Below are 27,165 nucleotides of genomic sequence, written 5' to 3' on the forward strand. Positions count from 1 at the left end.
GTTTAGTAAAATCCAACTAGTTGGTCAAAATATCGAGAATAAAAACTTTTAGCTAGTTAAAGATAGACTTTAATCCTTTTTTGCCGCCAAAAAGCCTGCGCTTTTCGCTACTAGTGGGCTATAACATATAGCCTAGTAATAGCTCAACCAATCAGAACGCAGCATTAATAATAGACCACTAGTTGGATTTTACTAAACTAGAATATCACTCCTCGGCCGATGACGTCGTCTTAGAAGGTTCGCCATCGAGGTTCCACTGTACATTGATCGGTCAGTGGATTAGGCGGGAGTCATTGCCATAAGCGCGCGCAATGCCCTTGTTCGTTATTAGTCAAATTCCGTACGCACTTGGAAACTTGAAGGTTATTCTATTCGATTATGACGACATGCAGCGACACAGGAAAGTGCTGTTAAACGTAATTGGCAACTTTCATTTACGCGTGAATGGCCAGATCTATTTCTGTTCAGTCCTTATCTACTATCTTAAACCCAAGCACCAGAAAACGTAAGGAAAAAAGATTGCATAGTTTGCATTCTAAGTTCGCAGAGTTGCTGGTTTCCACGTCACTTCATGCGCAAGGATAAATTGACGTCAGATGCGATATCACTACCCCAGGGTAGTATATTTAATTTGCCAATCTTCCCCAGAGAGCTTGAATAGAGTGACATGGGGTATCACTTAAATATCTTCCCATCACAGATATAATTTTTGGTTTGTTTATGAACATTCAAATATTTTATCTTCGCCTTTAGCTTCCTCAGGTAGCAAGTTATATTATATTTTTCATCACTCCTTTACCCTTATGTCTTCTTTTGTGTTAGGTTCCTTCGGAGTGGAAATACGCGAAAACGATAACGTTTACTAGGCGTGGTTTGCACTTGTTTGTTTTGTTTTTTGTTCTTTTTACAATGTTTGTTTATTGCTTTGTTCATATAGCTGGGATGAGTCGACGAAATAATCATGAACTTGACCCGGGCATCTAGATGCTTTGCACTTTGCATTTTTCTGCTGTTTCTTCTTAAAGCCGGTAAGTGTAGCTTTTATACTGACATATTCTTCATATTAGGACTCTACTGGTACAAACAGTAAAAACAGTCAACTTGTGCTATTGAAATACCTTCGACATCTCATTAACAGCGAGAGTCCATTATAGCGAAGAAGTTTGTTTCGAAACATGTGCCTTAACCAGATAACACGTCGTTCAATTTAGATTATCTGCAGGTTGAGAACAAACTCTAAGAGCGCAGGACCTAATATTTGGACATAACTCAGAATAACTGTACATGCAGCGAGACTAGAAAGCTGGTCTTAGTGGGAAAAAAGGGAACAGGGAATCACGTGATACTCAAAAGAAAATATAATCGACCGATAGATGAACTAAGCGAATGGATTAGATTGTATTCTAAGTACAGTCAAATCCCGTTTTAGGGACACACATTTAATACGGACACCTCATTATTACGGACAGTTTGCTTTTTGTCCCTGGGGAAAGAAAGCCATTACATTTTCTCTAAATCCAACCCGCCTTATACGGACAGCCCGTTAATACGGACACTTTACGGACACTTTCTATGGCTCCCTCGGTGTCTGTAATAACGGAGTTTGACTATATTCAAGGATAGCGCTCGTCGTCCGTAATAGTAAAAGAGTTGAAACAATAAAGTCGTACTGTTGAGGCCAAAAAAGTGTCCGTAAGTCCGATTCATAATAGTAATGGCGGGAGCTTGTTCAAGTCAACAGTCCACAATGTGTCAGGGATTTTGCCTCAGCCCGTTTTAGCGAGCGTTCGTAATTATATAGTAGTATCCGCATGGTAAGATTTGACTGTATGGGTAGTATATAGTAATACTGTGCGATTATCAGGCAAAAACACCAACAGCCTACGAGGTTCCAGGTGTCCTAGGTGACAAACTAACAACATCGAGCAGTAGAAATATGAGCAAACACGTTAGAGATTCATGGGATTTACAACAGATGATATCGCAGCAGTTGACAAAGAGTTTTAATAGTAAAGGATTTGTTATCTCAATTATATCATTCACAGGCTTTGCCAATAGACTCGCAATACGTATTCAACCTAATGACGTCACAATCACCCCTGGAACTGACCATATCACCATTCACTGTATGAAATCTGAAGACTCCGAGGTGAAATGGTACCGCAATGGAAATGCAATCAAAGTCCATCATGACCCGGACTTACAAGTAACGAGTGACGGGTCTCTCTTCGTGAGAAATCCGCGAAAAGAGAGGGACGAGGGATCATACCGCTGTGAAGTTTCTTCATGGGAAAAGGTTCTCATCAGCAGATTAGTAACTGTAAGATTTCCTTGTAAGTAACAGTAAGCTTATTTGCCGTACGGTTTGGTCATATCTACTTAAAACAGCGATGAGTTTTTATGGGTTATGGGATTCAGGGGACGTAACTTGCAAGTAGCATGATTAACCTAGCAAATGCCACGACAAATTGGAATAATAAAAATAGATCTTTGGTTTTGGAAAGAAAGGAAAGCTGCCAATAGCTAAAGAAATATTTATTAGATCATGGAAGCTCAAGAAAATTGTCTCAGTTAGAGCATGGGTGAACAAACGCATCCCGTAGATGGCCTTCCCTCGGGAATACCAATCCGAGTTAAAATGGTGAGAAACGAGGGCTGTCACCACAGTGATACCCTTAACTAGCTCTCGTTTTAGGCCACTGTAGCGTACCCGGCGTTCCCCCTACACGGGAGTGACCTTTAACACTAACCCGTACATAAGTCGACAGCGCTGGGCCTCTACTACCTATAATGATTTGCTTAAAATCACGCCACATGTTATTTCGTTATAGATCTAAATGATTTCAGTGTTGGAGACCAGGCTTACGATGTCCGTAAGGGGGAAAGCGCTGTTTTAAGATGTCAGGCTCCAGACTCTTTCCCTCATCGAACTATTCAGTGGTCGAAGATTACAGCTGGTATTGAAACAACGCTCGTAAAGTCATCTCACTACGTTGTCAGTAAGGAAGGAGACCTGCACTTTGCCTTTGCAGACAAAATGGACGAGGGGGTTTACGTATGTACGGTTACCAATCTGTTCCTTAGCTTGCCAGACCAGAGAAAAAGGAGAACAATCAACTTTGGGGTACTGCCAGGTAAGTACAATGCACCTTGTATTAACGGTCACATCTTTAAAAGGGTAGAATAGTTTAGTCCATACAGTTCTGTCTCTACTCCTTGCAACTGAGACAAAAGCTACTGAAGTGTGTTCCAAATTACCCATTTAAAAGCGAATGGTGTACGCACAGTATCATTTTTTGTCCTTGACTTTTGCTTCCCAAATCTTGTGGAAGTAAGCAACAGCGACTTCTCTCGAAGGATACGTAGTCTGTCCCCAACTGAAAAGTAACCAAACCCATTTCCAAACAGCTCCGCCAAACCTTACTCAATTTTAGACCATAACGGCTACAATCCAGACCCAATTTCAGATCAAAGGGGATCACAAACTTCCCTTAGCTATTAAGTGAAAAAGTCCCGGCGGATTTATACTACGTCGTCGCGATGATTAACTCGATTAATGTTAACATTTACAATCACAACTTACAGTGGTGTTCATGTTGCCGCGCCTCGGATCGCCCGGTTGCAGATGAAGTCATCTCGTTTGAACATTTATAACTTTGTTCACTGGATGTTTCTGTTCAGTAAGTAGTTATTCATAGTCTTTACTTTTCCTACGTACAGATAAACGACAGTCCAGCAAACCGCCGCAGGTAGCAGAAGAGTTTGAGAAACCAAAGACGGCTTTAAAAGGAGAGAAATTCATCCTAGAGTGTATAGTTTATGGCAAGTAAGGAGTACGAAAACTTTATTTCTGTAGTTATATTTTGTTATTTCTGTTACCTTCCTGACACGCTCGACGGTTGAATCTAAGACGTTCCGTTCTCGGCCGATTAAGTCCGAAAGGAACGGCTGAGACATTCCAAAAATAGTTGCCGTTCTGGACAGACTTAGAGATAAGCTTTACAAGTACTTAATTCAAGTCCAAATTAAATAATCCATATGTTTACCTTCTGAAACGTTGAACGTCTTAATCAGGCTTTAGGTTCGAGGGTTGCGTTTTTTTCATTTTAATGACTTGTTCAATGTCTTATCCAGGCCGGTCCCAAGTATTACGTTAAAGAAGAAAGGTACACACGTGACCCTGGGAACAACAACGGGAAATGTCAACAGGTTGGTTATCGACAGCTTTGCTCCTCACGACGCTGGGAAGTACATGTGCACGGCCAGCGACGACTCAGGTGCGTCGAACAAAAAGTCTACCGTCATTACAGTGGAAGGTAAGTGTTGCCTGCGGCCGGTGGTTCCACTTGAGTTTTGAACATTTTGACGTCATTTCTATGATCCATAAGAATACAAACCATGGGAAATGTTTGTCGATTTTTTTGTTTGTTTGTTTGTTTGTTTTATTTACAAGAACATTGACAGTTTTGACTTCCCTTTTCGCGTCTGAGTAAGAGAAAAAGAAATTACGCCACCTTCACGTCACTTCCATGGTCTGTACTCTCTCGACCAATCAGCGCAAAAGAAATCGCTCAGTTGCTTGAGGAATAATATTGTTAATCATCATTTCTCTAGCTAAGCCCGAGTGGGTCACAAAGCCACAGGACACAACGTCAGTTTCACATTCGTCAGTGGTTCTACCTTGCATGGCTTTTGGATTGCCTGTTGTGCAGTACAAGTGGTACTTCAACGGCAAACCAGTAAAGGAGACAGAGCGATACCATTTCAGTAATGGCAATTTAACAATTAAAGGTCTGACACACTCTGATAATGGAATGTACCAGTGTTTCGTGGGAAATAAGCATGGAGAACTTCATGCTGATGTTGAGCTCACCGTTTCAGGTAATATCAATTATTAAAAACTGATGAATCATTGGATAAAGCAATTCTAGTAAGAGCTCTGATTGGCTTAGCCATCAGGGTATATGAGCCATTATACCATGCTCTCGAAATATGGTAACCGCAGGCATCTGCTCAAAATTAAAACAAGCTGAAAATCGGTTGGTTTTCTACAAATAAAGTCGTGAATAATTTTCGATATTTTTAATAAAACAATTATTCCACTCGCGTTTGTTGGATATGGGATGATTATAGCCAACTCTGCGCTAGTAACACGCCTCGTTGGCTATCTCACCCGCATCCTATATCCAACGCGCACTCGTGGAATAATTGTTAAATATGTACTACACTTAGATTTGTATGTTACTAGATTTTTTTTTACTTTTTTTAGAAGTAAAAACTTTATCCTTAAAATGAAGCAAATGATGTTGTTTAACTACATGTAAGTAAAATGCCCTTTCTTATTCTTGCTCAAGCAGAAATCCCTGCAGGATTTGGCACCGGTAGCAGAACTCCACAATCCAACCTGCAAGCCCTCGTCCACACTAATGTGGAGCTGATTTGTAACCCCACTGGTGAACCGAAGCCTACAGTTAGATGGCGCTTTGGTCCAATGCTCGTACAGGATTCTGGCAGACATCGCATCCTATCCAATGGAAATTTAAGGATAAGCAACTTAACTGAATCTGATTCTGGCGAGTACACTTGCGAGGTGTCAAATCGTCTTGCAAAGGCATCCAGGAAAGGCTTTCTCAGGGTAGTAGGTATGTGTCTTTGTAGGAGTTGTTGCAAGCATCAGTCGCTCCGTGTAAGGGAATCCGGATTCCAGTAAATTTTGGCTCCTGGAAACGGGAATGAAGGAAATTTTGTCTTGTGGAATTCGAAATCCTGGGTTTTGGAATCCGGAATGCAGCTTAAGGAATTCGGAATGAAGCTTAAAAGGCATCCTGAATCCCACTAATGACTGAAGTCCGGAATCCAATTTCCACTGACAGAGAATCCGAAATACTGCACCTGGAATCAGGATTCCACGTTTGGATTGCCTTACATGGGGCGACTTAAGGTCTCTCTTAAGTTCAAATTTGCAGCCGTTGGTGTAAAAGAAAGCTAAGTGAGAACTTCACCATTTGCCAAAGGGACTGCAGATCGTTCGTTTCGCTTCGCCAACTAATTACCATCTTGCAGTGCGGAACCGTGGCTTGTTTGGTTTTGTTACTCTATTTGGACGACACAATAACTCAAAGCATCAAAAACTATCCCTGGGATAACTCTTGCATGACGCAGTATGGTTTAAATAGATAATACTATGTTTTATTTTCTTTCTTTCTTTTTCAGAACTAACTTTACTGTCTTTACTCTCCATAGGGCATAAAATAATATGGGAAATTTTTGCTCTTTCATTTTTTCAGTTCAGTCCCTAAGTTCAGTCTTCGTTCAGTATCAGCAATCTTCAAGGTACATATTAGTCTTTTTTTCTTAAAAAAAAGTATATATATATATTTTTTTTTTACTTACAGAGTACATGATCACAAGTAATATGCCCGACAGTGCGAGATTATCAGTTGTCCTGGGGCAGGAAGTAACATTCTGGTGTGGTGTGACCACTAAACGACGAATTGAGGTCACGTTTCAGTGGTTTAAGTACTTACGAGATCGCATTGTGACTAATCCTCATTTGAGAACCTGGAAAAGGGATATATATAACAACTTGTCAAATACCAGTGTCCAGAAAGGGTATCTTAAGATCCATGGCGCCAGATACTCCGACTCAGGACCATATACCTGCGAAGCAAAAGGGAATGGCGAGTCCATAATGAGAAAAAGCGTTGTCTTGACGATTCAAGGTATAATAGACGTTTAGGAAGGGCTAAGAAGTTGGCACAAGTTTGTTTAACTATATCACACTCTGGTTATGCAGAAATCACAAGCGAAATTAAGCATGCATTGATTTAATCATGGAGAATGGAATGTGCTTAAAGAGGAAAATAGGTGTAGCAAATTGTCCATCGAGTTAATGGGGAGAAAACTCAAGTTTCTCGAAAAGTTTTCTAGAAATCGATTGTACTGTAAAACCGTTCTGCCAAAGCCGACAGCTCAGCTTTTTTGATTCAATTCAATGCAACTTTTTTTTCCGTATTTCCTCAAATGATAACCGTCCCTCGAATAATCGCCTCCCGTTGACAGAAATGTCGAAAATAATCGCGTTCCTCTAATAATCTCTCCCCCACCTTTTACCCATAGCGGTAAATCGTGGAGCAAGAAGCTGATGTGGAGTCTGAGATCCAGTAACTAATCAGCGACGATTCAAGCTCTGGTGTCCAGAATATTGACATTGAAAACTACTCAATAAACCAAATTTGGAACACTTGAAAAGCACATGTTCAATCTATTTGGTGCGATTATTTTTAATTATTAATAATAAGATAACAAAACAAATTATTTAGGGCACGACTACCAGTGAACAATATTTGAGATAATCGCCTTCCCTCGAATAATCGCCCCTGTTGGTGCGAAATAACGCAGAAATAGTCTCGGCTATTATTTGAGGAAATACGGTAAGACGTGATCTAATACTGATGTAATCATTAACAGGGCCTCCAGATCCTCCAATAAGAATGTTCATTGTCCAGGAACCAGAAGCAGGCGAATCCGTGAATATTTCATGGGAACTTGGAAAATCAAATGGTAGCCCAATAAGGAAAATGGTCATCCAATACTCAACGCAATTTTCATCCGACACGTGGCAGACACTTACTGAAGTGGATGACCCAGCGGTGAAAGGCCGAAGACAGATTCAACTGTCACCATGGTTACGGTATACCTTTCGTGCTGTTGCTGTCAATGACATTGGAAATAGCACACCAAGTGCCCAGTCTTCTAGCATCCAAACACCTGCTGCAGGTACTTGCCTTACACCCTTACACCAAAAGTCTGATTCAAAAAAAAATTATAAGTAAAATTGAAATCCTGGTTAAGCCTGGTTTTACCAGGCTTTCGAAGTACATGTAAGCCTGGGTGAAATTTACCATGAAAGTCTGGTAACTCAGGTTTCGACCGAAAAATCTTAAGCGGAAATGGTTGGTTAGTCTGGTATTACCAGGCCTTCCTGGAAGGCCTGGTTAAAAGTTTCCACCACAAAAGCTTGGTGAGCCTGATTTTATTTTCCTTAAGTGCAGTATTTCATTGAAATCCCTCGGGTTCAACGTCACTTCTCCCGGGATTCGGTTTGCTAATGTCATGTTTTAAGTCTCACTGCATTAAATTTGTGGGCTTTTCCAACAGCCTATCAGTAAGAGTCTCCTGGCAGGTCAGGTTTTGTCTTAAGTTATTGATATAATCAAACCTTGATTAACAGTCTATAAACCCTGACCTCTTTCCTTAGAGACCACTTTTTCTGGTCTGAAGTTGAGTCTTACATAGTGATAACCAGTGGGTCCAGTTGTTCGAAGGCCGATTAGCGTTTAACTCGGCGTTAAATTAACCCTGGTTTTCTTTTCTTGGGTTCAAAAGCATTTTCTTGGATAATTTTCTCTGTTATTTTAAGAGCTTCCAATCATCAACTTGTAGACAAAAAGAATTAAAACTGAAATGCTTTTTAAGGGTTCAAATCTGAAGTCAAATCTCGCACTAACCTCGGGTTGGACTCTTTCTCGGCATTTAAATGAACATTCAGACTTAATTGGATATTTCCTTAACTCAATACTTTTTAACTTTTTTTCATAATTCTTAGTATCAGGTAAGCATTTGATAATGTCTTCCCACACTTTAAGAAACGGAAGAGTGAAACAGGAATGTTAATATAAAGATTAAGTAGGAACTTTATGAAGGGTTTCATAAAGCGCTGTGACTCGAACCTCATCTTTGCCTCCAGTCTGTTATCGTTTTAGATTTCATGAGGAATGTTGTGCTTTATTTTTAAGGGACAATATAGCACAACAAATATAAGGTTTATCAAGCCATAGTATTAAAATAACTATGAGGTATCTTTATTTGCAGCTCCAAGCAGTTTTCCTCTTGAAGTGAGAGGTGAAGGAAAGTCCTCCTCATCACTTTCTATCAAATGGAGACCCCTTCCACTTCTCAAGCAGAATGGCCCAGGACTTTACTATGTGGTGTATTACCGAAGGGCAGATGGCAAAGGAAGGCCGTTCAGGAAAGAAATCAGAAATTCTTCGTCATATGTTGTGACTGGCCTTAAGTTCTATACAAAGTATGAGATTCGACTACAAGCTGCCAATGTTAAAGGGTTTGGACCCAAAAGTCCGCCAGTGTTTGGCTATTCAGGAGAGAAAGGTAGAGAATTCAAAGTTTAGGCGTGCCAAAGGCATTCTCCATAGAAACTACATAATCCATCGTCAATGATTACTACTTCTTACCCTTTGACACAAAAAAACTTTAGCTTTCTTGTAAATATTCAGAACGTTTTGATTCCTATGTCCTTACCCATTTTAAACTGAATGCTGTCAACTTTTGCATTGCCAAAAAGCGAGCTGCTGAGCAGTTTCCGTAGATTGAGGAGGCGACACGTAAAGTCAATATAAAACAAGGGAAATTTAACAAGAGAACAACATCCAGTGAGAGAGTAAAAAGAGTGCGTTATTCAGCAGAACTAGCTGCTTACCGCACCCCGCCAATACGAGCAGCTGATTGATTTCAGGAGTGTCTGTAAGAGTGATATATTTTATATATATATCGACAATTTTGGGAGAGAAATAGAAAAATTCCTATATTGAAAACAATAAAACGGGCTCCTAGCCATATTATTGCTTTCATCCTGGAACTATTATTGTTTAAGTAATAAACGGCTTACTTTTATCTTCACAGTGCCAGCAGGCGCTCCAAGAGACTTACACGTGCGCATTACAACTCCAACTTCAGCGCATGCAACTTGGACTGGCGTTCCAAACACAAGGGAGGCAATCCGTGGCAAGCTACTGGGATACAAGGTACTTGCGCAATTGTGTGGAAATTGTAGATCAACATGTGCTCTCGCAATGGGTTTAAAAGTTGAGACCTTAAGTCGCGTGGCTCAGAGATCAGTCAGAATTGCAGTACCGAGGTCCCTTGTTCTAAGCCCACATACCAGGATACAAACCACTGCAGTTGGTTCACAATATATAGCGCCGCCGAGTCCAATACCTCAGTCAATTCTGTAAATATGGCCATGTGGGTTTTCTCCTACCATTTTCTATTTCATTTGCTATATTTTGTTTATATTGTTAGTTTGGTTTTTATTAGCTTATTTAAGGACCTAATGCACAACTTTCATTAACTTCTACTGTACTTGTTAATTTTGTAATTGAAAGATCGTTGACTGATGAATTATTTTAAAATGAATGACAAACAAAACAAAAAAAAACTTGTACTCAGTTTCCTTTCTTTCATTGAGAAAGAGTTTCTCCTGTGCCTTGTAGGTTTATTTCTGGAAAACTCCAAGTGGTCAAACGCCTGATAAGAACGCCAGATTCCAAAGTACCATCGACACGTCCACCACCTTGCATCTAGAAGCCTTTACCTCCTACAGATTTCAGGTCGTTGCGTACAACAGTGTTGGTGACGGACCAGCGAGTAATGTTGTGGGGCCCCTGACTACACCTGAATCCGGTAAAGACTTTGGATCAATTTAGGTTCCTGGAAAACTGCCCACCTACCCCTTCCCTAAGCCAACACTTTGCCCTAAGTGAGAATTAAGTGTTAATGTTAACTTAGGGGAGGAGTAGGTGGGCAGTTTCCCAGATCCACGACTTTTTAATAATTTAATATGAGGGCCAAGAAATTGATTACATTATTAATTGTTTTTATTTTTTTTCCCGCGGGACCAAGGGAGACAAGTTAAGTGATGGTCAGTTACTACGGTTACGAGATATGATGTCATAAGTAGTAGGTGGTCTAATCAGTTTTGAGTGAAGAAGCATGTTTTGTCAACTTCTTTTAGCAATAAAAGTAAATATTGTGGATAAAATGATGCAAAGTAATTATTTATGTATTGTTGTTACCACAAAAAAAAAATATTAATTTTCACTGTTTTACCTGATTTCTAATTCCTGATAAATTCCAAAATGGCGACCATGTTGGTGACGTCACAGGCCTCCAGCAAGGTCCCTCCCCCTAAAATATACCACGTTTTGTAGAGAAGATCAAAGGCTTTTCACTGAAGGCAAAATCGTTTCGAAATACAGCAACGTATCAAAAACTCAGGGGAGAGGTTGAATCGATCCCCTTTGTACCACACCGTGGGGGAAAAGCCTTTGCGCGTACGTTCGAGGGTAACTTTCGCAAGGGCTTCTGGGATCGTTATTGGGTGCGCGCTGATGAGCTATTGGTCCACTGATCAAGTTCCATAAGTCTTTGCGAAAGTTAACTCGGCCCAGCGTCCTTATCATTGCGGGCAACAAGAGGAACGCACAATCCTAGTCTCCACGTTGTTATTACGCATGTGTCGCATGTATGTGGCCAGCATGCGTTTGGACTTCCACTAAGAATGAATGAAATGCACAAAACGCAGTTTGATCACGTGCTTTTCGAATTTCTACCCCGAGTCATCTTATCACGCGTGTTTTGACCGTCTGTCAGTGAAACTTAAGCAAAAGCCCCGTTTGACTGCGTTTGGACCTCCGATCGTTGTTGCCCGCACTCCGTAACCTTTGGTCATTACAAGTTTATAAAAGTGTTAATTGCCACTTATATTTACTTTTTTCTCCAGTACCAGATTCTCCTCGCAGTATTTCAATCAACGTTCAGAACGATTCTCACATACTTCTGCAATGGCAGCCGCCAGAACATGTCAATGGAGCCATCAATGGTTATCAAGTTACTGCTCAGAAACAGCCAGAAATAATGACAGCGATAATTTGGAGAACTAATGACAGTTCAACTGAAATACTAATGGATCATATAGATTTCCAAGCGGTTTACAGAATATCAGTACTGGCTATTAACAGAATGGGGAAAGGTCCACCCGTGACTGTTACATTTGATTTATCTGCAGGTTGGTTTCTATAATGGTGAGATATCATCTTACGAACAATATTAGGTATTCAAAGGGCTAAGGCTTTGGCATTTCTTGTATTGAAAGACTGACAGTGGTATAATAGTACTTGGGAGATAAATTTGTGCCCCAAATAATTCACACTACTAGGTCGTAAAAGAATTTGATGTTTTGAGTCGGCTGTTTTGTACCGAAAGGTCTGGGGTTATTAGGGGACAAGCAGGGTTCGTATAGTGTATTGAATTCTTGAAAAAGTTTTGAAATTTGCCCAGCAATTTTCCAGACCTTGAAAAAGTCTGGAAAATGGAGATAAAGTCTCGCGAAAATAGAAATAGAAATAGGTCTCTATTGATCACCTATTAGTTTGATAACCTTGAGTCTGGAAAAGGAAATTGTTGTTTGGAAAAACGTCTGAAAAAAAAACGAATATGGTCAACTTTCAAATCCGTATTCCAAAGCCCAGGATTCCGGATTCGACAAGCAAAAATGTACTTGGGTTGAAAAGACTGAGTGATAGGACCATCCCACCTTAGAAAAAGTGATTTTTTTTCTCACGTGACACTGAATATATTTTAGGGTCCTCTTTAAAAAAAAATAGTGGGGCCATGTTTTTTGACTGCCCTTCCCCATTTTTCGATCACTATGTAGGCTTTTCGGCCTGAGCGACCACTCCCGACAATAATGCAAAACATAGAGGACTGAACAGTCTATTCTCTGTTCGTTTCGTTCACACTTGCTAAGTCGTCTGTTCCTTCTGTTGTAGCACCTGCAGTGGCTCCCACTAATGTTAAGGCAGGGTTTGATGTAAATAGCAAGGAAGCTAGACTATCATGGAAAAGTTCACTGACTGACATAGAAGGTTTTAGGGTAAGTAGAAACAATAAATATCAAAAAGGTTATATATAACCTTTGTGCATTTTAAATTGCTGTCTGTATCTAAGGATATGGCGCAGAATGTGAGTGGACACTTTGAATCATGAGTAAGGCGGTCAGTTTCCTACATAGGAAAAACCGCGCAGACTTTCAAAAATACTAGATCGAAGAGTGTGATTCAGTTCACGCTTCACTCGTAATACTTTCAGACCTATGTTTCTAGCTCGACTTTATAAGTAAAATATCCCAAGAATAATGGCTAAAAAATTCTGCACGTTAATTTCTTAAAACCCAATGTGGTTGTGTGGTTGTTGTTACTCGTTTACTGTATCTTCATCCCCACGTTACAAGCCCTGTGGTTTCTATTTAAGGCTTCCTCGCCACTTTCGTTCTATAGTGGACCTAGAAACAATAGTTGGCCAATAGTTGAACGGCCTTTCCCCAGTTACAATCCAAGAAACAAATGCGGGACACATTTTGGTTCGCAGCGGCGGAACCAGACCTTTAGATAAGGGACGGGCCCGGTCATCCAGACCCTGAGATAAGTGGGGGCCTGGTCTCAAAAAAATTTTTTACGGCCCTTGGGGCCTCAGTTTGGTCTAACAATAAGAAGGGGGCAGACAACTGCGGAATCTTGAAATTTAAAGATTTGACATGCAGAATCTTGAAATTTCAATATCTGGCATGCAGAATCTTGAAATTTCAAAATTTGACATGTAAAACTATCGAAATTTCAATATCTGGCTTGCAGAATATTGAAATTTCAATAAATAAATAAATGGAAGCCATGCAACTGTTCGTCACATTAGAATCGAGAAGGAAAATAGGACGAGTTACCTTTTGCAAAAACTTTTGGGACCGTTACTAGAAAAAATAGTTGGCCAATAGTTGACCGGCCTTTCCCCAGTTACAATCCCAGAAACAACTGCGGGAACACATTTTCGTTCCCAGTGGCGGATCCAAACCTTCCGATAAGGGAGGGGCCCGGTCATCCAGACCCTGAGATAGATTCAGGCCTCAGTTTGGTCTAACAATAAGGGGGAGGGGGGAACCCAGGCCCCACGGATCCCTCTCTTGTATCCGCCACTGGTTCCAGTTCCCTTCTCGTTTCTAAAGTGGTAAATAGACTGAACCAGTAGCTCTCCAGACATGGTCTGTGATTGGAGAACGAAAAAATAGATGATTCAACACAAACAATACCCCTAGCCCTAAAAACAGAAGAAGCTTCTGCTTATTTAGATCCATGAAAATATAGGTCTAGAAGAGCTACTGTACTACTAAGACCGTAAATCACTTGCATTGCTTACCACCCAATTCATGATCAGCCGTAAGGCTGGTATCATGGGGTCTGCTGTAAGTGTGACTTGATATAGTTTCCTGTTTATGTAGCTTAAAACAATAACAGGAAGGCAAGTGGAAGTTTTCATTCTTAGTTGTTTTCTTATAGATATTTTACTGGGGAGAAAGTAATAACTTACGAACAGTGGACGTCGATAGAGCACGAAGGAGAAAAGAAATAATGTCTGGTCTCGAAAATGAGCACAAATTGTATTTCCAGATTGCGGCTTTCAAGATAATACATGGAGGTCATTACATTGTTGGACAAAGGTCAAAAAAAGTTACTGCGGGAAACGGTATGATAATTCTTAAGCAAGAGAGAATGTAGCTCATTCTCTCTTGTCTTAACTTATGCTACTGCAAAGTGCGTTTAAGAATAGGACTTTCAAAAGAAAATCGCGAAAGGAAGAAACTTTTGTTTTATATCATTTACAGCTTAGAAAGAGTGGTAACGGTGGTGCTCATCACTGGCTTTTTCAGTCGATCGGTGCTGCCCAGGGAGCTTTATAAGCGCCATTAGAGCTGTTTTAGGTGTCTTATATAGGTGGTACCTTAAGACGCTAGTCTCCTACAAAGCCGCATTTAGAATCGTCACGCAAGGCTCCCTCCCACAAACAGGAGGGTGGGTTTGTGGGGGAGAAGCGTTGTGTGACGACAGTAAAAAAGCCATATAGCAGACTATTTAGTGTCACTACCCAGATTTGAAAAGTTCTTCTGATTGGTTGAAGCAAATTTTCACCACAGAAAGACAAATCATAAAAGTACTAACAAGAGTAGATAAATGTAAGGAATTTCTGCAGTCGCATCTGATCTTTCTTATTTTTTAACTTCTTTCAGTTCCTGTATCAGATACACTATCCAGTGGCTGTATGAATGATAAAGCAAAGACTTTCATTCTTAGCTCTTTGATACTCCTCCTTGCAAGCCTTCAGTGGTTGCTAGTTAGATAACACTGGTTTAATCATCACCAGTAAAAATTACCTCGGGGATTGGAATTACGTCAACAGCCAAGAAAGCAGCGCCTAATTAAAAGTTGCCCGCCATCTCTGACCTTAAAGAGCGAGTCACGCCAGTAAGATGTGTCGGATGATGACCTGTGATAACAACGCTGACGTCATAAGTGTCAGCCATTACGGTTTTGTCTCAAAAACAAACAAATGGAAAAACTCACAACGTACAATGTATTACAGATACGATGTATCAAAGTTCTGTTCCAATTCACACCTGCGTCAGAATTGAGGATTGCAGGTCGAATGCGTATTGTTCGCGACAAACTAAACAGCTCTAGCTGTTGATGCTAAGTTCGAAGAAATGTGAATCATTTCGATATTTAACAATAAATTGAGAAAACGCTAGTACAATTTACGATAAAACTGACGACCCGTAGAATAAATGCACTTATATTAAATAAAAAGGAATTCCTGCTTATCCGGATATAGAAGTGATTCAATTGAAATACACAATTAATTGTGGTGACTTTGCTTATCGTAGTCACTATCCACGAGTTGAAATAGGCTCTTTGCAGTTGCACTAGACAGTTCTTGCTTGAGATCATCAGAATCAGACATAATACATTTAACACGATCGAAAAGTGTTCTTGTAACGCTGTAATTATGTTGCGGAAGGTGTTGTGAACTAAAATCCAAATATATTGGATAATATATTGTGTCCGATATAACCATCGATATGCAATAAGCTCCATAAACCTACTAACCCCACCATGGAGGGGCTTTAAGGCTGCCTAAAACTTCTTAATTCAAAGGGGATAGCCAGCAAATTGTTGTTGCTCGAAACATCTAATGTTGTTAAAGTAACTGTTCAACAGTAGAATTCCTAAAATGTGTGCAATTCCACAATTGGTTTCGGCATCATTAAATACTATACCAATTGTAGAAACTTATTATATTACAGTGTCACGAGCAAAAGTAATCGTCAGTCCTCAAACCCGCTTTAGCACTCGTGCATGTGTGTGCTGAGTGCGATGCCTGATCACGTCAGTGACGTTTAACAATAAGCGCGGGATTCTATTAGATTGGCTATTTTTAACTTGTCCAATACAAAGCCATCTATTTGTGTGCAGCAAAAGCACATTCAAGATGGCGGATGGTTCTAGTTCCCGGGGGGGGGGGGGTACTGCCATATATGGGCTATATAGGTATGTGCCGCTGTGAAGGGTATGGTTTTCAAGCAGTTTACTCTAGGATAGGGTATATAAATCAGAGCGTTTGGCTCTAGAATAGGGTATCATTTTTCTGGAAACTGATCAGTTGGTTGAAGATTTTATCTAGACTAGGTACTCAGCTACTCTAGGATAGGGGGATTTGGGGAGTTTACTCTAGTATAGGGTATCATTTTTCAGGAAACTGATCAGTTGGTTGAAGATTTTATCTAGACTAGGTACACAGCTACTCTAGGATAGGGGGATTTGGGGAGTTTACTCTAGTATAGGGTAGCAAAATTCAGCTGAACTAGCTCTGGTAAAGGTTAAGGGTTCCAGGCTCCCAGCGGCACATCCCCACCCAGAAATTCCTAAAGTGCCCCCCCGGGTTCTAGTTCAACTCTTTTGCACAAGCTGTTTACAGCAAAGGGCAGTTAATATTACGCGAGACGATTCGTAACGACCATTGTTTGAGCAACACTGGCACAGCGTTGCAATATTGTTGTGACATTGTTTCGAATAATTGCAACACTGTTTTAACATTACAACGTAAAAATTGTTGTCGGGAATTGTCCCCCTGTAACAAACATGACACTAAGAACTGCGCAACTCGAACTGTGAGCATCAGTGTTTATTGTCCTCCGCCTAGTATCATGCAAAGTTTAAAAGACCTTATCACGGCTTTGGAAGCCTTCTTGGCGGGTAGGCAAACGCGTGAGAATTTGCAGTATTTTGTATGAGTAAATAGAGGATATTACATGGCCGCGAGGGGATAGGAATTTTATCTTCGAGTGCTGAAGGTATCTCATTGCGCGCGACGAAGATATGATTTTTTAGTAAAAGGAAAAATCCTGGTATTTCATCAGTATCTATATAATAATGTCGAATAATTTCCGTAAAACGGCTTTCTGTAAAACAAAACAAACACACAAACAAAAAAAAAAACCAAGCAATATATGAAGCAAAGACGTTTAGCGACGCACGTCAACCGTAAGTGGTCTTAGTTGCGTTCTTTCGCTATGGTTTTGCCCAAACGTTCAGGCAAATCATCTCTAAAAGAGTAAAGGCACTTAACAATCCAAATTTGGTATCGTCGAGACATAATAATACTGAAAAAGCTTCACTTCCGGATGGAGTGCGTCGCTCAAAAACACGTTTAACCCCTTTTAAAAGTCCCAATGGTGACCAACATCAATTTTCTCCTAACGATATCCATACACTTTCAAGAGATGTGGTTATGAGAATTGATAAAATAATCACCAAAGTGAAATTGCTTTGATCTTTTATAAAATTCTCTCAACACATTCTTTAAAGTAATGTATGGAGGTCAGTTTGGAGAATTTGTATGTGGATATTGGGGCTTAAAGGGTTAAAGGTCCCTATTATTTGTCACGATCACTACGTTTTGTTCCGCCGAATGTAATTACTGGGCTGCCTGTGCGGCCTAGTTATAAATTCGGTTTTCGGTCGTCTGTGTAGAAAAACGGCCTCCCGGGGGAGGGAAGACACGAGGGTCTGGTACCGAGAAACAATGTTCTCAAAAATGGGTTCATAGGATTTTCCCTTCCACTGACCCTTGCACGATGCTTTTTGTACCCGTCTCCGCCCCCCCGGAAACCCAGAGGGCGTTGCGAACCTGAAAAAGGCTATTTGCGTTGTTCGAAGCGATTCGATCATAAGAGTTACTCTATAATTTTTTTATTGTTCAAGTTTAAGTCATCAGTTGATGATGTTGGCGCTGGGAATCTCAGAGAAATGCTCACGTTGCATATAAACCAACACGCCGTTAACGGTAGGTTCACACTAAAAGATGACTGTGAGCATTAGGTTTGGAACGCCGGGGCCGCTTCGTGAACTCAAAGAGAGAATTATCGATTGATGTAGTACATGAGCAATTAATAAGCACAATTTATGAGCAAAGTATTTCACCAGTTGACGACACTATGGCTGAAGACTTGATTGTAAGCTGTCATACTCAGTGAAGCGAACAACTCAGTTGCCGATGAATGTCAGATTAATCCTGATGTTACGCACGTCCATGATCGAGGGACGTGACAACTTTGCCATGTTAGAAGACTGGCTTTTCCTTTAAATATTTCCTTCCATTTAAAGCAACCCACACCACTTTGGAGGTCTAAATTTTGGATACTGAGGATAAAGAAGACACGGACAAAAATAGGAACTCTGAGAATTTCGCACACAAGTTCAAAGCTTCTAGTTTTAGTAAACTTCTGGGTTTCATCCAATACAATATATTTCTGTCTAGTGTAAATTACCCCAGTGGCGAGTAGCTGACCCTGTCGCATTTTATACTCGTAGAACGACAATTATTTTTGAATTTCCGGTTACGTCAAATTAGTCACGTTATACTATCACGCTATATTTTGGGAGACAGAGGGATTGCGGGAGGGGTGCGTGGAAATAATGCAAATTGTTTCCTGTTTAGAATTAATGACTAACTTGTTTATTTTTATTCATAATGGTGAAATTTAAAAGTTATTATACAGCCGCCACTTAAAAATGGTACTCATTTTTTTTGTTATGAAAGTCTTTCAAAAGGGTACAATGCTCTGAATGAGTTTATGTTTCAGTCTCACATGAGATTCTGTCTCACGCAATGGTCGGCGACAAGGTTTTATAGGTTTTAGTGTATAGCCGCCCCTTCCCCTCAGAAAAAATAGCCCCTTGGCAGCCCAGTTAAAAATCGCCTTTCGGCGATTCTTGTTACATCTTATTTTTGGTTAGATTTGGATAATGACTTTATCGTCATAACAACCCATTACGCATACGAAAAGTGATGTTACACGAGACGTTTGGCAACTACTATTTTTAGCGCGACACAGCGTTGCAATATTGTTGGACCTTCCATACTGCATGTTTTGCATTCCGCCCAAAGCTAGAGCGTTACTGCGTGGACGTGTTAAAATAGCGGTTATTACATAGTGTTAGTTAACTCCCACGAGGACATTTTTAGGTCTATAAGCGGCAACGCAGTATTAGACGAGGACACTATCAAGATAGAGCAGAAAATGTAACCAGGATTTTTTGACTCTCTCCCTCGGAGTCTTCACTGTTTCAAGTGCATGTGTACAGAGAAGGTTACAGTATACCGAATAAACCTGTTGAAAGTGCAAACAACTAGTTCTTGATACTCTTCTAAGTGGATACGACATATATCCAATTCACTGCAGGAAGACGTTCTGAGCATTTAGTCACGCGTCCCAGGCGTTATAGTCCGGAATATATAATATACTCAACTGTGCCAATAATGCATTATTAGAAGGGCCAGCAACAGCAGATTTTTGGCGCGTATCTAAACTGTTTACAAATTTCATGATTAGGTAATGGTAACTTCCCAGTGGTCAGCGTAGTTGGCGTTTAGTCAACGTTTTATGTCTTTTATCGCGTCGTGCTTAAGAACGAAATGTTATCTAAAAATGTGTTCAACAGACTAGAAGTGTACGAATGACGCTTTTTAATAACAAAATGATATGAATGTATACTATAATTATTCTAAAGAAAAAATATTGGTAGCCAAGCTGATACTTCTAGAGTAATCAGTCAAGTAAATCAAAAAGTTCCTGCTTGTCAATCAAAGACTGGACTTACTGTTCCTGTTCTTATTTTTAAGAAATTTCCAGAATTACGGGCAGTTTTCCAAATCTGACTCCGTGTTCTGATCAATTTCCGGAGGTAAACTTGTAAAAATTTCTAATTTCTGCCATTGTGGTAAGAACAGGCGGGTAAACATATTCCTACCTTGGTATGACTGTGTTCCGAGGCAAACGTAATAAAATCGGGGAAAACACTCCTCGGCTATCGGCTTACCGTAAATCCTCTATTAACTCACCTTCTCTCTCCTTATTTTTCTTCACTTCACCGTACTTAATCAATCACGACTGTAAAACTTCATGTGGACTGATCAGGGATGGTTTATTCACCAACCGTCATGTTCCGATTTGTTAATGATCCCGGGGGGGGGGGGGTACTACCATATATGGGCTATATAGGTATGTGCCGCTGTGAAGGGTATGGTTTTCTAGCAGTTTACTCTAGGATAGGGTATATAAATCAGAGCGTTTGGGTCTAGAATAGGGTATCATTTTTCACGAAACTGATCAGTTGGTTGAAGATTTTATCTAGACTGGGGAAACAGTTACTCTAGGATAACAGGATTTTGGGAGTTTACTCTAGTATAGGGTAGCAAAATTTAGCTGAACTTTTTGTACTTGAGCTTTTCCACTTTGTATTTTAGTTCTTTCGGGAGAACTGATACCACCGTCTTTGCTAAATTAAATAAGGCAGTTCCCCGGGGAGGTTAAGAGAGGATTTTCCCTTCTGTTTATTTTTTTCCCTCTTAATACCTTGGACATGTTTTTCCCGGTACGCACGTGCATACTGTAGTGCCATGATAGTAGATGTATCGAGACTATGTTTGTTGATACGTCATGATACGTCAAAGCAGCAATGTATCGCCAGCCCCAAAGCACGTGCTGGTTGTTACAAATTTCAAAACTTCATCCAAATATGCAGCCAGTAGTATTTATAGGACGTCGTTCGATTCGGGTGAAAAAGTAAATTACCCCCACACGAGAGAACAAGAAGCTCCTGATTTAATTTTTTAATATTTTCTTGAGGCGGAGAAAAATGGAATATTTCAGTCCTTCGCTCAGAATTCTTCAAACAGATCGATATCTAATGGTTTGCCCTTTCTGCACGATAAGATTGATCAGGTATGTAAATAGTCTGTGTAAAATTCTACTGCATGAGTTCGAGTTACTGGTGAGCGCCATGACAGGCATCTAGTAAAAGAGACAAGGATCGTCGTTGAGAAATCAACGATTAACTCTGTATTTTTCTGGGGCCAGACTCGTTACTTGATCTTTTTCTTTTCCTTTTATTTCTTTCTGTTTATTCCCCCAGACTGCTTTGATATTATACTTGCGGTAGTCACCCAAGCGGCTTTCAAGAGGCCTCAAAGGGCATTTGGTGTTACAATGTGTGTCCTGCTCTAGATTGCAGCTTTGTCTGTCTGATCAACGGCTTAACCCTTTAAACCCTAACATCAAAATTCAAATTCTCATTTCTTAAAGGAAAGCAAAAACGACATTTTGTGTGAAGATTTTCAAACCATATGGACTCGTGTGCTTTCTTGTTTGTCTAGTCCCCAGGCCTCATTTTTCCTCGCGGCCAAAGCGTTTCGGGTCACGTGGTCCATGCGAAAATGTGAGGCCGTTTCCCGCCCGTTCGCCTCGAATACGTCACCGAAACGAATTGACCAAGAGGGACTGGGAAAACGCCGTACAGGGACTAGGCAACGTACTTGTCAAAATGGTCACGCTACGCCCCTGTAGCTATGAGTTATCTTAAAACGCTATTCGGCCCCTAGGGACAGTAGGGTGGGGATTCTTTTGTGAGTGAGATGCATATGGTTTACCATCCATCTGTAAATTCCTTCCCTTTTCCCAAATTTGTTATTTCGAGGGTTGAGTGAACTTTCTCTTCACATCCTGAGACGTCGTTTCATGTCGAGTATACTTTTAAAATCACCAACTACACCAAACATCAACTTTATCATACTACACTAAGTCATCAACTTTGTCATACTGCACTAAATACTCGTGACGGTTATCATGAATCCATTACCATATAAATGATATCCCCAAACCTGTGCGGTAGTCATCTTCAGAGTCAAAGTGAGTTGAATAACGTCAGTTGGGGTACTCTGGTTATTGATCTGATTAGTCAATTACACGTAATTACGATGCGATGTTATTGGTCGTCTGTCAGTTAAGCCGTGATGTTATTGCCTATGAAGACTGGTAATCAGTAATTGGTGCGTTTTGATCCATCTATTATCACAGTTAAACAGTCGTCAGTTGTTAGTCAAATTGTCGGTTCTCCAGCCGTTCTCTCGTAGTTAGTTTTGCTTGATCACGTCAATAAGTCGGCCGTTGTGGAGAGGCTCGACTGTAGTTCAACCAATGAATCATTTTACGATCGAATCAATAGGGCCATTTATACGAGGAAAAATAAGACGCGTCTTGCATAGGACGCGTCTTAAAAAAGACGCGAACTTTCCGTTTAAACGGCACATTTCGTCTAAAAAAAAGACGCGGCTTAGTTAAGACGCGTCTTATTTTTTACCTTGTTTTTGACCTTGTTTTGCTTATACAACTTTCTTTTGTTTTACTTTGGAAATAATGCCGGGCTTTAAAATACCATAAGAACAACATAATTTACATAATCCTACTATCAGACGTTTCTTTTTTAGAGCGCAGAAGGATATTCCCGTATGTTCATTTCAATAAAGGTTAGCCTTTTTGCTGAACTAACCTGCGTAACAAAATCCTGCGCAACAATTCTTAAAAGAGAGACACTATGTATAACTTCGCTTTGAGAGAGTACTGATTGACTGTACGTAGCTGTGATCTTTACCTTTCACTGAATTAATTTTTAAGCTTAAAATCTTTGGTGGGTTTTGATACACGATATAATAAAGTTTCGTCATAAGGTCACCGGCTGCCGAAACGAATGTAAGAATTTGATTGGTTTGGCGAACAGACTCAAAATCACGGAGTTTTGGTTTTGGTTGGCAACGTCCCAGCCGTGAGAAAAAATTAGGAGGTTTAAGTATCTGAACTGAAAAACAGGAACTTTTTTATATCCTCTGACCCGACTAGGAGAAAATATGCGATAATGTCTGTTGAGTAGATCATGCGAGTAACTATTTGCAGACGTGATACAAGGGCAGTTGTCATGGGCCTTAATTTACCTTTTTCTTTGTTTTCAGAGGAAATAGAGACTTGGACGTGCAAAGCCGTAGCTTACCGGTAATTCGTTTTTTTCTTCTTCTACTTCTTCTACTTCTTCTTCTTCTTCGTCTAGTTCTGAATATGGAAAGAGGCAGATGCTGAGGAGAAAATTTCAAAAATCTAAATATATAATAATAATAATAAATAATTCAAATCCTCACCTCAGAATAATGTTTAAATGAGTCTTTTGAGCCTGCTTTTATCTAGTAAAGCTTAGTAAGCAGCTATATAATATTATGTTTTGCCAAGAGCCATTATGGCTCTTGGTTTTGCCTGGAGAAGATTAGCCTGTCCTTCAGATTTTAAGTCCCATTTTATTATGTTTATATTTCAGTTCAGTCAAAATGAATACTTCGTCGATTAACAAAGTGTTCATCAAGCCCCTTGAAGAGCTTTAGTTTTTCTTTTTTAACTATGCGCCGCTCTTTTTACTCCAGGCCCCAGTTGTTTAGAAGGTGGATAACGCTATCCACCAGATGAATCACTATCCAGTGGATAGCGCAATTGGTTTCCCTAACACTTATCCGTTGGACAGTGATTTATCCGGTGGATAGCGCTATCCAACTTTTGAACAACTGGGGCCAGGTTCCGAGTTTAAGCTGCACTGAGTTTATGAAAGGACAGAAAAGAAATCTAATAATCTCTCTTTGACATGCTTAACGAGAATTGCTTAACCTTATTAGAGCGATTTTCGTATGACCTCGAAATGAAAACGCGTTAACAAAACAGGAACAACAAACGAACGGAAATAGAGCGATTTGATTGGTTTATCGAACGGATACAAACGCACGCGGCTTTTGGTTGGTTGAGCGAACGCTCGGGTGAAAAAACTTCACGCCCCAGAACTTTCTAGAAATCAACCGATGCTTCGCTTTGACGTCATACTGCGACGTGACTGGCCAATCGAACAATGCCTTTTCACGTTAGGGTTTTCTTTGGCGGGAAAACGAAGAGGCCATGTTTTGACCTATTCATCCATTGGCTGATGAAACAAATAAGAAACACTTACCGAAACCATTTTTCAAGGTCATACGAAAATCGCTCTAATAATGTAATAAATGGATTGGACAGGCGCCGTCTCCTGCTTCTTATTGGGAGTTATATTTAGCTTCACGGGTTTGATCTCGCTAGGCTGCTCCTTGGTACAGATGCTAATAACAATTAACAATCACATTTAGGATTAGTATTTTTTTTCTAGTATTTTTTCTCCTATGTAAATTCTTCTCCTGCGTTAATTTAGAATAAGTCCAAGAACACTGGAGCTTTTCAAGAGTACATTTATGTAAAAGAACTCAGTTTTTTTTTTATTAACCCCCTTTGTACATTAATTATATTTTTTGGCTTATTCTCTTCCATTTACTAGTTTTTCTCCATTTTATATAGCTTTTCTCTTATCGACTTCATAACATTAGTATGTTTTTTTATCTAGTAATCAATAAAGATTATTTTTTATGATCAAAATATAATGATGACATAATAATAATGATAATGATAATGATAAAGATGATGGTGACGATGATGATAAGGATAAGGACAATGATCTTTATACAGGGAGCTCACTTCACAAAGGGAGATATTCAGTGCAGGGGCGGATCTAGGGGGAGGGTGAGGTTTTCTAATACAACTGGTATTCTGCCAAAAAAAAAACTATGTGGTTTATTGGTGTTGAAGTAGAGCAAGAGACGAGTGCACCCCCTCCCCCCCCTAAAAAAAAATCCTGGATCCGCCCCTTCAGTCAGTACCAGTGAGGCCCTAAAAAGCAAAATAAAAGATGAATAGGTAATGAATACATAATTGTAATAATAAGTATAAAGTTTCTAAGAACTAAATTAAAAAACTTAATATATAAATGTCGAATGGATTAAAATATTAAAATCTGGATTCGACGGTGAATCCCTGGACCAGTACCCAAATTAATCATTAAATTAGAGATAGAAAATTCATAAGAACGAACTGAAGTCGAACTCCTCGTTTCGCTAAAGCTGTTCAGAATTACACGTAGAATCTTTAGTTTATTCTTAATCATTCTTATTGCCATACAGGCTGTGGGACGTCAACCATCTGAAGACGTAGATAGTCACATCCCTGCAAGAGATCGTTCAGTGGATACCATTTTGCAAGGTCTGCTATTTGGGGATCAGGTGTCCTCTGCACGAGAGACTATATTAAATGAAGCACTTGATAGGCCTAAGCTGTCTGTGCCGATTCAAGAAATGGGTTATCCTAATGAGGAGACCAACCAGTCACGTGAAGAGCCCCAGCAACTCCTCAACCCAAATGAACAAGTGGCATGCACTTATGCTGTGTATCAAACCACAGCCACAAGTACACCATGGGCAAGCGAGAGGTATCCCAGCGCAAGGAAAGCTTCCCCACCCGACAGTGACGTTGGATACCCCATTCAGGAGACCAGTGGTCAGCCTCAAAAGCAGAGTATGCAGCCTCAAAACCCAGTTGAGCATGCATGCACGTGTCCTACGTGCCAGCCAACACCCACTTTTCAGTAAATTAAGTAAAGGATAACAGTTGAGCTTTCCATTTTCGATGTGGCCGATCCTAAAATCATTTTGCTTGCTGTAAACATACGTCTTAAGAGTCGCAGACTAGAAACTGAAATTACGCAAACTAACCCACTTGTTAAACAAACAGATCTTGAGTTTCCTGGAGGAATCACATTTTTATCCGATTAATATAAGCTGGGTCAATAGATCTGTTTTTAAAAGGGTCAGATTTATTGAGCCAGCCATTTAATCCATTACCTCAATAACTCTGGGAATTTGTTTTTTTAATGAGATGTAATTCCGAGCGTAGCGACTTTATAACCGCGCGTGGTCTTAGCCAGCTGCGAAATTCGAGGCTTTATAAATAAATCTTTCTCTGAATATACTGCTTGGTATCCGTCAGTGACGCCATGGAGCATTTTACGTTTCCAGGCAACAAAGACTTCAGCATCAATGACCAAAGGCGCATTTTGATGTGTTTATTCATCGTCTGTGAAACAAAGTTTACCATCGGTGAATCACGAACAATTTTATTTCCGAGGTCCGGAACCTAATGCGGCTACGCTCGGATGAAATCCACTTTCAGAATTAATTGGACTTTGCATTCCAAAAATTTGAGCTAGAAAACCCCAATATATAAGTGGAAGCAATTAAGCGGTATTTAAGAATATTGACAATATATATAATAATTATATAACTTTTTCTCTCAACTTTGTTCAGTTCGCCTTACCTTTCAAATAATTTTGTTAAGTACTTGCTGTGGTGTTTTCCACTAGAATTTGCTTTTTTTGCACAGGCAGTGTACATCTTAGTATTTACTTGGTCTGTCGAATTGAATTTCTATATCCGCGGTTAGGAAGTCATAAGCCCTTGACTAATCATCTGGAAAGACCTAAATAACTCTTAACCAATCGCCCTTGGTCGACTTCCAGGCTGACGTCCAGTGTTGGAACAAAATATTACAGTCAAAGGTTAAATGGCTTAAAATGACATTTTAAACACGAAACTTTTGCGCTAGGAATAATTATATTCGTGGATTCAAAGCATACACAGTTACTGACTTCACTGAAGTCACAAAAAATCCAAATTTCGTGTTGTAAAATCCTAAGAAATTTATAACAATGTGCAAAACCTGTCAAAACTATGGTTTAAAAAACCGTTCAAAATTATTCTGGGGTATTTCCGACCTCGGAAATAAAATTGTTCGTGATTCACCGATGGTAAACTTTGTTTCACAGACGATGAATAAACACATCAAAATGCGCCTTTGGTCAGAAAGTGAATTTCATCCGGGCGTAGCCGCATTAGGTTCACTCGCCACAAGCAACACAAATTGGAGGAGACCAAGAGAGGACACTAGTTTCGTTCTATTTTCTCTGAAAAGGTCTGACTTTTTCTGGCTGCATAAGTTTTGTAACCACAAAAAGAGGAAAGATATACAGTAATAAGAACTGCAATGAGTACCCAAACGCAATTCTCCGATGGTTATTAGTGTTTCACCTTTCGCAAGATTAAACTGACCAAAAGCGTGTTACTGAAGACCTATTGATTTAAGTTTTTGCCCTTTTTTAAACCATGTATAAATTTCAAGCGCGCCGATGTTTTCGAAAATAG

At 39.9% G+C, this 27,165-nt stretch overlaps 1 protein-coding gene across 1 annotated transcript; it reads left to right on the forward strand.

Annotated features, from left to right (window-relative positions):
• The first annotated feature begins 1,936 nt into the window (after positions 1–1,936).
• Positions 1,937–15,895, forward strand: LOC140922573 (contactin-4-like). The gene is made up of 15 exons (XM_073372546.1): positions 1,937–2,333; positions 2,832–3,134; positions 3,721–3,826; positions 4,135–4,316; positions 4,615–4,881; positions 5,358–5,642; positions 6,396–6,722; positions 7,471–7,779; positions 8,875–9,171; positions 9,703–9,824; positions 10,293–10,482; positions 11,582–11,866; positions 12,630–12,733; positions 14,187–14,373; positions 14,915–15,895. Exons 1-15 carry the CDS (start codon positions 1,937–1,939, stop codon positions 15,025–15,027), a joined length of 3,474 nt encoding a protein of 1,157 aa, XP_073228647.1. The 3' UTR covers positions 15,028–15,895.
• Positions 15,896–27,165: the final 11,270 nt, after the last annotated feature.

The sequence above is a fragment of the Porites lutea genome, chromosome 13 (genome assembly GCF_958299795.1).
Source record: "Porites lutea chromosome 13, jaPorLute2.1, whole genome shotgun sequence".
In the NCBI taxonomy this organism is placed as follows: domain Eukaryota; kingdom Metazoa; phylum Cnidaria; class Anthozoa; order Scleractinia; family Poritidae; genus Porites; species Porites lutea.

What these genes read in the sequence shown, in the direction of transcription:
- LOC140922573 (XM_073372546.1), top strand. Translation starts at nt 1,937, where the DNA reads ATGAGCAAACACGTTAGAGATTCATGGGATTTACAACAGATGATATCG. An exon ending in AGGCTTTCTCAGGGTAGTAG is followed by an intron (nt 5,643 to 6,395) that starts GTATGTGTCTTT and finishes TTTTACTTACAG; the next exon opens with AGTACATGATCACAAGTAAT. An exon ending in GCAAGCTACTGGGATACAAG is followed by an intron (nt 9,825 to 10,292) that starts GTACTTGCGCAA and finishes TGTGCCTTGTAG; the next exon opens with GTTTATTTCTGGAAAACTCC.